The following is a 14,021-nucleotide window of genomic DNA, read 5'->3' as shown; positions in this document are numbered from 1 at the left end:
TCGACCATTTTAAACGTAATTTTTTATTGTCTAGCAATGATTTCTATTTCACATAAGGAATGCCATATTTAATTTGTGGAGCTATTGTATAGGTCATCATCTACTAACTAAACTGATCAAGATCAGATGCCTTACAATTTGGGTGGCTTACCACCTTTGCTCTAGGATTTCCTGGTGGAAACCCAGTCTCTTATTACAAATAAAAATAAAAAAAAAAAAAGTCAAAATTTTTGCTTAAGAAACACAAAAACATTATTACAATTTGAGCTGCTGTTCATATCACAGAAAAAAAACATATCTATATTATTTTAGGAACATATACATGGAACTATGCTACATATTTTGATTCCATTTTTTTTAAATAATTAATTGCAATGTTAAACATATAGTGCAACAAAAAAGGCATTTACGATTAAAGTACCATACAAGTAGATACAATCTACAAGCCTTTGTATTTCTATTATGATTACAAGTGATCTCAGTTGTGATGCATTTTGACCTACTGAACACAGCAGACATTCTGTTCATTATTATGTGTGGTATATTAGTAGTAGTAGCAATTGTTGTTGTTGATTGTGACCACTAGGAGGTGCTACCCCGTTATAAACTCTTCAATGCAGTGCGGAGTCAATATTTATAGGGACGTTCTGCCAGAGAATATAATATTCTATTATTATTATTATTATATATCCCATGAGTAAAAAATTTACTTTCATTTATTAACCATTAAAATACCACACAGAGAGTAGCCCAACTATGAAGTAATCAACGTTTAGGATATAAATATACTGTGGAATACATATCATTCTAATCTATAAATATATAGAACTGTGACTTCTATTTTGGTGAATATTAGGCATCATACGCTTTTCACACTGTGATATATATGGCTGTGTATTTTTACATTTAAGCTGTGAGTTCTTTGGACACAATATAAATACTGGTCAAATTATGCTCTGGCATACACAGATAAATTGACTTCATCATGTATTATTGGAACTGTGCAAATCAGGAATGTCCTTTGCTCTCACAAGAGTTTTAAATAAAGAAATACATTTGTTTTTCCATATTAACACTTTCCAACTGAAAAGCCATACAGGGGAACAAAGTAACAGACTTTTTCTACTTGAAAAACACACCTCCATATTTATTCATGAGTTATACAAGATAAGATACATCATACAGTATATACAAAATCTCAACATTGAAATATAAAGATATAATAATACAAATATTTATCTTTCTTTCTATAAAAACCTTTCTAAAAAAAAGTATCTTATTATAAAATAGACCAGCTTCTTCAGACTAACTCGAAGCCAAGTCAGCTATTAGGTGTTTCTTGTGAAAGGTGATATTTATAAATTGGGGTTGGGGTGTGAGGTTATTTTGAATAAGATGCATGTGCCAAACATGTTTGGTTGTAAACTAATACCTCCATGCCTGTAAAAGTATGCAGTATGTGCGAGGACCTTTGTGTGCATACATGTAACAGTGTGTGGAAGATTCCTGACTCTGGTGTGCCACAATAAGCGTACAGATTAAATGCATATATTTGTTGATAATGAACAAACTATAATAAGTCTCAAACTGGTCTTTAAAGAGGTCCACATTTGCCTCTTAATTTTCTCTACTCTGCATCCACGTGAATTTATAAAAATCACTTTTTATCTGAACACATTCAAAGTGTTATCTGAAACATGTATTAACTGTCAAACACTCTGCGACACTCAGACTTACATTTTCCTTTATTGCCATTAAAATACACCCAGAGGAGTGTACACTCTAATACTAACGGGCTGCACAGGTAAGGCAGCAAGTCTTTAATTTTAACAATTTGACTGTGACAAACACAAAAATCCTTTGCATTATCAAGGAAATGCTCAAAATGCAGCCAACATTTCTCAGTCCAGCAGTAATAACATGAGAGTCCCAGTGTTGAATACTGGCAGTATCTGTGCTTGTGCATGCTGTGGGTTACTGGAGTCTCATACAGCTGTGTGGTACACATTCAGTCTGTTCCTCAAGCTCAGGGCAGGGGACGCCAGCATTGGCCGGCCGCAAGAGGATGTAACGTGTGCGGTGGCGGACACCACCTCTAGAGCAGGGACCAAGACACAAACCCCAGGGTGACCAGAAAGACACTTCACAGTCCAATGGTGTTGCTGAATCGAGGGGAAAGAGATGTGAGAAAAACACAGTATGTGTGAGTAAAGAAAGAAAGAGTTCAGAAGTACAAATCTCTGCAGAAACCAGTGCTATTTCTATTAGCATGTGCTTGTAGCCTCCATAAGTTATGTAGAACTCTTTAAGTGGAACCAGATTACAACTTTCATGTAATACAAATCATAATTATTTTTTGGCCCTTCCAGGTAAAATGTTTTGGTACCACTGATGTAGCGAGTCTTAGCGAGTCTTGATGTAGCGAGTCTTACCTGAGAAGCGTTTAGGAATAATAGAGTTTGGCAAAATATGATTGGACATTGGGGTTTGGCGGTCAGATGATCTGCTCTGTTGAGTTATCTTTATGCTGGCAATAGGTGGAAGCTCCTTTAAACGTGGATAGTAGAAGGAGTTGGCAGGATGGTTTGGCATCTGAGATGTGATCTGAACAAGTCAGCAAAGAACAGGCATATTTCATTGTGAGAGCCAGCAGCTTCTCAACACCATAGGCCACTTTAAAACACATGTTGGAAAACAATAGATGGTCTATTGTATAAGAAAAGCCCTTTTTACTCAAATCCCTTTAGGTCAGGCATAAGGGCCGCCAAGTAATCATTCAAGTGGAGACAGCTAAGAACAACGTCCCATTCCCATGCTGCTGACCTATTTTAAAAAGAAGACAAGGGACAACCACCTTGCTTTGCCTCACCATGGAATGAATGACTAAATTAATTAAACAATGTATGATTTTTGTACTTGTGATTCACCTTTGTGATGTTTTCTGGGGGGATGGTGGGGAAGTTGGGAGAAGAGAAAGTGAATCCATTGTCTGTCCCGGCATCATACGGCTGGAGGTCAATGGTGACTTCCTGTTTCCACCGGCTGCCCTCGCAGAGGTTTAGGCTGTCCACGCCAACGAACCAGTCGGGGCTGGGGACCATTTTTACCATCAGAGACAACTGTCGGTCAAAGAGAGAGAGAGAGAACGCTGTTAGTTCGAACTTTACTGTCCAAAAGGGACATTTAGTTTACATTTAAGATTGTAGACAGAGCAATAAAGATACACAGATGGTGGCCGGGTTGGTTCAGTGGGTAGAGTGGGCGCACATAGACATGGAGGTTTGTACCTCGACGCAGGGGTCCAGGGTTCGAGTCCGACCTGTGACGGTTTCCTGCATGTCTTCCCCCCCTTTCTCACCTAGATGTCCTGTCCATTAAAGGTGGAAAAGCCCCCAAAAATAATCTTAAAAAACAGATACACACATGATGTACTCTTAAAGAAAAATATTACTTGATAACATCAGGTATTTGTTAATTAAGTTGATGGCTCATACATTGCAAGCATGACTGAAAACAAATTGAGGAGCAAGGTCGTTAAGTGCTTTAAAATTAAGAGGATGGATGTCTTTGTAGCTAATGGCATGGCTCTGGGAATTTGAGGTTTGTGTACAGTGATAATCCTCAAATGTAAGAAAGCTAAACTAAGATCGTAATCATGTATGTAATGGTAAACATTATAACTGCTAAATATCAGCATATTAGCATTTAACTCAAAGCTGCGCTGTGCCAATGTACAGCCTCACAGAGCTGCTAAGACTGTAGACTCTGATTTCTTTCTTTCTTTCTTTCTTTCTTTCTTTCTTCATGTAGTACCCAGGAGCAAAAGACTCCGACATATATTTTGATATTTTTTTCCAAGATATTTGTTTTAATGCGGATTTCTTGTCTTTGTTTACTTTGTCAAATTATAACTGTAAATTAAACTACAGAGAAAATGCAGTGGAATACTTCAGTGGTTACAAGACCCAGAGAACTAGAGTAGCAATCTAAGCACAGCTGTGATTATTTTTCTAGCTCTAATTAAAAGTCTAACTGCAGCACTCTGATAGAAAAAAAAATAAGAATAATAAACAACAATCAATCTGTCTTAAGATAATTTCATTACTTCACTACAGTATTATGTGCTATGCTGCCCCCTGTCTGTTGATATATGTTGTGTGTAAAATAAATTAAGTTAAAGGAAATCAAAAGAAAAAGTAAGATTAAACACACACACACACACACACACACACACACACACACACACACACACACACACACACACACACACACACACACACACACACTTTTGATGTCAGGCCTTACACAATTTGGATCTTATAAATGCAGGGACTAGGGACTGCATGTGTGCACATGAATGCACCCACTCAGTTTCCTGTGCAGGACTGTGTCTCCTGTGTGATGGATGTTTCCTGAGCTGGTGACCTCATACAGGAAGTAGCCTGGGGGTCAGCACACATTGAAGTGGCATACGCCCAGAAAACAGCACATTTCAAAACACCTCCCCGCTTGCGGCCTGATATTTAGGGACTTGGGCCCGAGCTGCTAAGGCTCGGCGTGGGATAGGTGGGTTTGGAGAGCTTTGGATGGCTAATAAGGGAGGCCTAGTGTCAAACAGAGTGCTGGATAGAAGAGTGCTGGAACAGACATCAAACCAGTTCACCAGACAGAACACACCTCCTGGGACAGGACACAGGTAGTGTCAGCATGACACATGTGGTCTGTTTCTTGCCTGTGACGCAGAAACAGAGTAACCAAATCAGAAGCAGCTCTGTTGCTTTTCAGAATCCTCCACTGATCCCCTCCTTCCTTCCTTCCTTCCTTTCTTCCCTCCTCTGCTAACATCCCTCCCTCCTCTTGTCGTTATCAGGCTCCTCTCAAACAGTGTTTTTTCTAAGAAGTCCCGTCCTGCTACATCCATTGGGCCACTCAGCAAGGATGTCTACTCAAGGGTATCCCTTGTCACTGGCTTGATCAGTCCATGGTGGTTTGCAATATACAGGCCAGGAAGTATCTCTGGAGCACAGACAGTTACTCAAAGCTCCCATGATCCCGCTTACTTTTTCTCCATCACAGAAAATCTTCTGCAGAGCTGAAGACAGAACCTAGAAAGAGAGCCGACTTAGAAAACAGGAAACTCGGTCCAGTAGCGCAGAGCACCTTTATGCTCAGTTGTTGTTTTCCCTTTTTCTGTGGTGCCATTGATACATAAATACTCAAAGAATAATCCCAGTTGGATCCTGAATGGTACTTGTTTGCCGTTATTGTCCTATTTTGAATTACACATTTAACAGCAATAGCAGGAGGCATCAATATGGAGAAAGGAATCATATGTGTTTGGGATATTTGGGGCATTGCGTATGAATGTTTTGGTTTGTGGGGAAGAGAAAAAGAATGTGATTTAGATATGAGTGTGCAAAAGAGAGAAGCAGACAGGAACGCAGAATACCAGATGAAGCTGTCAACATATCCACATCATTCAGTCTGTAATTGTCACATTCAAAACACACACAATAGTCATACCCTGCTTATTTTTGCTGCTCTGTCCTCTGATCTAAAACAGACTAACCCATTTAAAAGCAGCCAGAGACATCATGTACCTAGATGACAAGTTGTTAAGCTGCTGTCCATGACAAGTACTTAGCAAAGATGGCCTCCGACAGGGTTGTTTATGATTTTGAAGGGCCTCCGGGTCCAGCCAGTGGAATAGCCAATGAACAAATGTAGGTCACCAGACTTTCAGGCAGACACACACCTATTTCTAAAAACTCCAGTGAATGTCCACCTTTCCTCTTCACCTCTTTTCCCCTCTTTCATCAGCTACATTATGCTTTACACATAAAGAAATGCCTTATTTTTAGTTTTAACTCAGTGAATACTATGACACATTTTTCCACAGTGCCATACCTCATTCCTACCTCAAATCCTTAGCCTTTGTTGAAGCCCTTGGAACATTTTTAGCGAGTCCAACCATGACCTTTGCTTCCAAGCTCACTCACTATTCAGAAGTAGTGATACCCCACAATCCAGCGATGAGCAAAGTTGTACCATAGTTGGACATTGAGCCTGCAGCCCAACAGCAGTCCACATTTATCAGCCCATTCACCAGCCTTAAATATGAGGTTATATGAGGCTTCAGCAGTGTTCACACGTAACACGGCATAATGTACATTTTACTTGTACAGTTTAAACAAACAAGACATTTTAATTATTGCGTTTTAGAGGTGTTGGTAGGCAGATTACCATCATACAGAGCCAGGCTATCTGTTTCCCCTTTTTCCAGTCTTTATGCTAAGCTAAGTTAACCAGCTGCTGGCTGTAGAGACATGAAGTGCTATCCATCTTCTCATCCAACTCTCGGTAAGAAAGTGATCAAACGTGTGGCCGGGTTGGCTTAGTGGGTAGAGCAGGCGCATATATAGAGGTTTACTCCTCGACACAACGGCCGCAGATTTGACTCCGACCTGCGGCCCTTTGCTGCATGTCATTCCCCCTCTCTCTCCCCCCTTCCATGTCTTTATCCGTCCTATGAAAAATGAAGGCCTAAAATTGCCAACAACAAAATAATTAAAAAAAAAAAGTGAATACGTGTTGCCCAAATTGTCAACTTATTCCTTTTACTAAACTTCATCCTGAGCTCACAGAGTTCAGTGGGACAGGCAGCAGAGTGCAGGATGGATGTGGCCGTTTGTGGCTACAGGGCTTTAGCACTTGGGCTAAATATAGTGTGATTGGATAGTGGAAAGATGTGGTGAAGTGTTTGGTCAGAGCGGATGGACGACGTTATGGGTCGGGTCACCAAATGACTGAATACATTGAGTCAAACAGTCGGTTTGTGTGACTTACTGCGTCTGAGCATGTGTGTGCTTTTGTGAATGAGTATTGCTGCTACTTAAGTTTTATTTGTGCCTACCAGTGAGCTCCGGGGCTGCATGAGCAACTCCGTGGAGCTGTGCCCAATGCCGTTAGGGATGCCGGCCGTTCGGTGCATGGCACCGACTGCGCGTCTCTTCCTGGCCTCCTTGGCTGCCTTCATCAGCTCCACTGTCACCCCGACTTCAGCGAAGTTCTGCACCCCTGAGCTGGCTGGAGCACCCTCCTCCCACAGCCGAAAATGGCGATTATGGCTGACCGCTAAAGGGAGAAAAGAAAAACAAGAAAGAGGAGAAGACAGGAGTAAGATGCTTATTCACTGGAATGCATATCAATGTCAATGAAGTACCACAGAGCCTCAGCCAGACGGTGAGATCATTTCCACCATGGAGCCTGTATGTATTTCTACTGCCTCCTACATCCTGCAATTAAACAGAAAATTCTGAAGGAATTGCCCACATGCATATCTTTGGCATTATTGCACGGTTATAGTTAGATCTTTTCTCCATCTATCACTGATAAAACCACAACACAGACTAGAGCTGCCAGGAGACAGGTCAGGATGTCAGATTTTTCAACAATTTTGAAAACCTTTATTGATACTTTTTTATACCCTTTGGGCCAACACAACCATTTGCTTCACATTCTTATATTTAGTTATGGTTATCTCTGAAATGTGTTGAGAATCAAGAGACTGATTTAGTTTAAACTGTTTGCACTGCAGGTTCTGGAACTCCCTATTGAAACCCACAGAGCCACTGGCCTGGGCCAGTGGTTTTAAGGGCAGAGTAAGGTTAGCCAGAAACACACAGACAAATGCTCTGACGGTTCTGCCTTACCTCACTTTTCAGAGCTGTGTACAGGCACACATACACACCCATGCATTTATACCTAAAGACTCTTGACACATGTATTAACGCACAAACTTAGAGCCACACACACACAACCTGCCCAGCACACTTCACACACTATCTTGTTTCTCCCCAAACTGCCATTACTTACGCACTTAATTGCATTTCCATTCTAACAAATTTCCCACAAGCGTCAAGACCTTGAAACTCGATAACACGTCATGTTTAAGCCCCACCAAGACGTTAAAGCCTACTTCCCGGCCTTCCTAAATTGCTTGTGTTTTTTCTGTGGCCATGACAAACTCCATTCCCTCTTCCCTCTGGCAGTGTCATTGGCCCCTTGCTCCCCAGACAAAACCATTGCAGGCCCCCAAACGCTCCCGACAGGTTATGCTTTTATTTGTGCTGTGACAAACTCCGTTTCTAACAATGTTTTTCTTCCCTACCAGCAGACTGTCAGCCCATTAGGGCCCTTGTGTTTTTCTTCCACCCCCCTGCCCCCAGAGCCCAGGGACATTAAAAGCCATTATGGGTGTGTCAGAAGCCAGTGCCTGTTTCTATATGGAGTAAGTAGCCCTTTATCCTCTGGCAGGGCATCAGGGCACCAGTGAAAGAGCTGGAAACCAGACAAAGCCACAGCCACCAGAGACAGTGATGCACAAGCGCAGTCCACCACACATACATGCACAAACACATGTACAAACATCTGCCATCCATCCCATGCTCCATGGCTTGGAGAAAAAAAAGCAGAATGGAAAAGCCTGAATCGCTTCTTCTTTTCCTCCTCCTCATCCTCCTCCTCCTGGCTCTGATGTAAGTAGTCTGACCCCACCACACCCCAACTATCATCACCCACATTCACCAGCCCCGAACATCACTACTCCAGTGTTTACCGCCAACACTGTGGTAAACCAGCAGAAATGTGGGATGGAAGGGGTTGAGTTGATGAAATATAAAGATATGGTTGGACAGAAGTTAAAGAAAACCCCATCTGTTAGCATTTAGACTGCCTTTCTTATTACTTTCTGCTTCTTTGCGCATTAACATCCCTCACCCCTGTGTATGTGTCTGTATGCATATACGCATGCATGCTGGCAGTGACCCCATTTCCACCTGGTATTAAAATCTGTCCTGAGTGATCCATCACAAGTGAACAGCTTTAAGTAGCCTACAGGTGGGAATGCACCTAGGACGCACACATGATGGAGAGCAAAACTCTTCCTTTATTTGAAGCTGAAGCTAAAGCTTCATCTCACTGTGGTCGACATCTCTGTCCCTGGTTTGCCTCTTCTTTAACACAACTATGCATGGGTACATTTTGACTAAGGCAGGTCAAATAACAACCCCTGACTCCTCACTGCCGTTGCAAGTCGGAAATTATTGTCAAAATTCATTGTATTACCACGTCTTAGAGGTAAAACTTTCCATAAGAAGGCTGATTTTCTAATAACCAACTTCTTTGTCCCTTAGTATTTCTCACCTATGAGTTTGGACCACTGGGCCGGGGGACGGAAGAGTGGATACTGCTTAGGGAAGGCCTGTGGGCTCCAGTGACCTGTAAAGACCAGGATGTAGGAAGCAGGACCCTTGGCTGTGCATTCTGTCCCATTGAGTGGTCGCAAAGGCCCAGCAAAAGTGAGGCAAAGGTTCAGAAGTACAGCGAGTAGCTGCTGAGTCAGGTGCTCTGATGACATCATCTGAAAGAAATGGAGAAATGAAAAATGGTTTTCTTGAATACCATTAAACCTGTGGCACATTTTATAATCAAAAGCTGTTGAAGAGGTCTGTCAGTAGTACTTCGGCAACCTTTGTCGATCAGCAAGCAATTGAAGGGATCTTAACAGGAACATTTAGGAAACCCAGCCCAGACAATACTGGAAAATCAGTAGAAAGCTGGGAAATTCCATCTCCCTGTCCTCACATATCACAACACATCCATTTTATCTAAGAACAAAGCTGAGTGAACTCGTTGACCCTGGCGGCTTCGATAAAAGGAAAAAGCTCCTATTTCCCCTGGGCTGTGACGAGTGTGTGTTGGTCCACAGCCAATCTGTGGCTACACCGCAAAACGGTTAACATTCATCGCTGTCGCGGTAATGTCTGCCACAGAAGCTGGCCTAAAATAAAACAACAGTTTTAGCAGCATCTCTGAGGATAGATGCAAATACTGTCTGCTCTGCTGCACTACTGACCTCACCGACTGCCCATCCACTGACCACCAGCTGCTGAGTCAGACTCACCCTATTAAGAGAGGCAGAGAGGGGAGGAGGGCATGTGCATCATAATTTCTCTGAACACATTTCAGTCTCACATTTCATAGTGTAGGGCTGAAGAAGTTTTTTGCTTAATGACACCAGGAGATGAATGTAAATCAGAGCCATGCTACTTGTCTCCTCTCTGCACCCTCCCCTTACATCTGAACACACATCCTTCCATCTCATCCCCCTCTCCACCTTCTACACCCATACTCTCATCCCACATCTGCTCTCCAACCTTTTTAATGGTGGCAGAATTACAGACCAACAGCCTGAAAAACTACTCTATTGTGGGCGAGAATATGTGAATGCACTGCAATAATGTCTCCATCTTAATTTACTCCAGACTTGAGTTTTTTAAGGCTGCATTCAAAATGTGAGTTGTAAAATATTCATAGAAACCACCAACAGTTTTATTGTTTCTATAAAAAAACATTCATATGAATAAAGACGCGATATATGCGAGAATGCAAGTGATATGTCTGTCCAATTTGCAGCTCTGAGGACACTCACACGAAATGTTCTTTAAATTTGGGCACAAATGCATGTGATGTGTGATGTTAGTTCACCTTCTTCCTATTTCATTGGCAGATGTTTGAACTTTAAGACCGTTTATGACTTGATGACAGATATATTTCTCTGTCTCACAGAAAGGGAGAATGATGTTTCGTGGCTGCAGCCTTGTGAGGTGTTTCTATGGATTGCTATACTATAACTAAACCTCCAAGCAGCTGCAGAATGCAGACAGTTAAATTTGGGCAAGTTGACCAGTGCACACAAACACACATGCAAACACACACACGCATATACACACACACGCATATACACACACATGCAAACACACACACACACACACACACACACACACACACACACACACACACACACACACACACACACACACACCCTCGACGCACATAACACACATGTCCAGCTGCACATTGTCCCTGAAGTCTATTTCCAGAGGTCAGATAGTATTACTCTGCCAATATAGCTGCAATACTCCAACTCTGACACTTTTCTGACCGCAGCCTTATATGTCACTGAGTGTTTTATCAATTCCCTGTTTCCATTAAATGTATATTAACCACTGCACACTTTTAACAGCCAGCCATAAAAATACCTTGTGTATGGAGACACACAGAGCCTAGCTTTGATCTCACTGCTCAGTCATCTGATCTTCTCACTGGCTGCAACTTTGCTGCTCCACAGGAGGCGGATAAAGCTCCAGGTCGAGATGCTTAACTATGCAACAACTATGCAACAAGTAACTCTCTTTCTTGCTCTCTTTTTAAGCTGTTTTTTAATCTTGTGATTGAGATCTGTGTGCTTGGGTTAATGAAAGTTCACCACATGGAGCTGGAGGTTTTTCACATCAGTATGTGATTTTAACTGCTACTGTTCCATCTGCTCTGCCCACTGTTTTGTATAAAATATAAAAAGGAGGTCATTCCTGTCACTGGCTGTTGCAGAGTTTACCTCTTTTACACACACATTCCAGACAAGAAAGATCAGCATTTTAAACTGGAAAGTGATTTGATGCAGACGCTGAACGATTTGTGCTGATTTACTGTAAAGGCAGTCCGTTAATGTGATGCAATGAGGATCTCTGTTGCTATAACAACCATTAATCAGATGACCCTATACTACACTGAGACTTTGGTTCAGTAAACCCTTCGACCTTCCCTCTCTGAATTTGTCACACTGGCACTATAACACGCTAAAGAGACATTTCTTGAATTCCCACACTGACAAACTGAACTTTATCAGTCAACACACACAAAGACCTGCTACCAGGCGATGTCTGTTTGTTGCTCCTGAAAACACATACAGTAATAATAATAGACTGTATGGTATTTATTGATGCATACAGAGGCACACACTTATTTTCAGTCGACATAAAGTTTACACTTTCTCACACACACACACACAGGTATGCAGTCACACCGTGCAGACCTGCACTCACACCGCGCAGACCTGCTCTCATCAGTCAACATAGACAGACACATGCAGCAGTTTTTCAGGCACAAGACACAATAAAACGAGGGGATGTGGCGCGGAGCCAAATGTGGCGGCTGCCGCCCCATGGGCACCTTCACCGTGTAATTACAGCAGACTCATGCAGAGATAATACACACATCCATCTCAGCTCATATATACAAGCATGCAGGTATGCACGCACAACAGATTTGTGCACACAGTGGGACGTATGTTCGTTTTTAACGAGGGGATTGCAGGGAGGTAATTTGCTGTTTTCCCTCAGATTTTCTCAAAAATCTTTTGTTTGGGGGGGGGGGGGGCAGTAGTGGATTCAGGAGTTTCTGCTGAGAAAAAGGATGCATCACTCTGACACTTTTTACACACCTCTGTATAATGTTCACCTTCATGCATACACAGAAACACAGACACACTCAGCCAGGCATGCATCACAACAAGGGGTCAGAAACATGACTGTTTCTTGTGGTGGGAAGCCTTCACAGTGTAGACAGCAGTTCAGACAGAGACAAGTGAGGAGGGCATGCAGATTTTGGTTTGCCTGAAGCCACAACTTCAGCAGAGAGACCAGTGTGGATGGACAGAGTATGCTGTATAGAAACTGCACTAATAAAGGCAAAGCAACTCCCGATGCAAATGTGCAAACACATGCACAAATCAGTGAAGTGGGAATTCCATGGCAATATTTTTGTGTTCAGGGATACAATCAGCAAAAAAAAAAACTTTCATTGCAAAGAATGCAATTCTAACAAAAAAGACATAAATGTGCACATTATTCTTGCTAAAACCAACATGTCGTAAAATTCAGTAGTGGAATATACATAAACATTTTTTGAGGTACAATTTTGCTACTTGTACTTTACTAAAGTGTTTCCCCTTGATGCTACTTTATACTTCTTTTCCACTACATGCCAGAGGAAAATACTGTACTTTTAACAAACAACACTGACAGTTGTAGTTACTGGTTACTTTGCGGAATAAGATTGTACACATTAAAAACATATGATATATTTCTGAAACACGATGCATTGTTACAGATTAAACCACTCAAAGGAGTTTAAGTTGTCTCCTCCTTAAACTGCTGCAACAATAAAATCCTGCTTAAATGCATCAGTCTTAATAATAACATAATCACAGTATTAACAGTATAATAATAATAATAATAATAATAATAATAATAATAATGATAATAATAATATAACACTCTGAAAGTTGGCACTCTGCAGAAATAGTAACTAACTTTCAATACTTTATGTATATTTTGCTGGCATTTATTTTATAATACACTTTTATGATAATTATATACTTTTACATTTTGAATGGATACTTTTTTTCTTGGGATGGAGTACTTTTGCATTTTGGTATTGCTACTTTTACTTATGTAAGGGATCTGAACATTTCTTCCACCACTGCTCATTTACTATCTTCACCAGATAAAGAAACAAGCTTATGGGATCTCACATGGCTAAAAAAAAGCTTTCCCACTTGCATGCATACTCTCAGACTCTGGTACAGAGAATGAATGGAGGCTCAGTGTGTGTCCTACCTGTGTTGGGTCAGTCAGTCAGTGACAGAGGGAAAAGCTGCAGCAGAATCACACTGTTGGGAACTCAGAGAGGATACAGCTACACTCACTCACTTCTCCTCTTTCTCTTTCTCTTCACTGTAACCGGCTGTCTGCCTTATCAGCCTTTATCCCTCTATACTCTGCCTTTATCTCCTTTCTCTTCCCTCTCTCATTGTATCTCCTCATATTACCTCTCTGTCTCTCATTGCCTCTCGCTTTCTCCTCCCCCTCCTTCCTCTTTTCTCCCCCTACCTCTCCTTGTATGGAAAGGCAGTTAACTGCCTTACTCCTCTCCTCCGCTGTCCCTCTCTTTTCTCCCTCTATCTTTCTCTCTCTAGTCTCTCAGTGGCTGTGTAAACTCAGCAACCTCATTGCTGACAAGGTAATCAACACCACATTGGCCTCTCTCAACATTCACCACTCAGCATTGTGTATTTTTTTATCCCTGTTCGACTGAGCACACTGTCAGACTTGAGAGGT

The 14,021-nt window shown here is 41.7% G+C and overlaps 1 protein-coding gene across 1 annotated transcript; it reads right to left on the bottom strand.

Moving 5' to 3' along the window:
- Nucleotides 1-1,197: 1,197 nt before the first annotated feature.
- spon2a (spondin 2a, extracellular matrix protein) lies at nt 1,198-13,707 on the bottom strand. The gene is made up of 6 exons (XM_028589576.1): nt 13,521-13,707; nt 9,205-9,421; nt 6,914-7,134; nt 2,928-3,119; nt 2,433-2,604; nt 1,198-2,162 (listed from the first exon to the last, which is right to left on the bottom strand). Exons 2-6 carry the CDS (start codon nt 9,419-9,421, stop codon nt 1,975-1,977), a joined length of 990 nt encoding a protein of 329 aa, XP_028445377.1. The 5' UTR covers nt 13,521-13,707; the 3' UTR covers nt 1,198-1,974.
- Between the last annotated feature and the right edge of the window lie 314 nt (nt 13,708-14,021).

The sequence above is a fragment of the Perca flavescens genome, chromosome 10 (genome assembly GCF_004354835.1).
Source record: "Perca flavescens isolate YP-PL-M2 chromosome 10, PFLA_1.0, whole genome shotgun sequence".
NCBI classification, from domain to species: domain Eukaryota; kingdom Metazoa; phylum Chordata; class Actinopteri; order Perciformes; family Percidae; genus Perca; species Perca flavescens.
The sequence above is the reverse complement of the archived record's forward strand: the minus strand, read 5'-3'. Positions and strand labels throughout refer to the sequence as shown.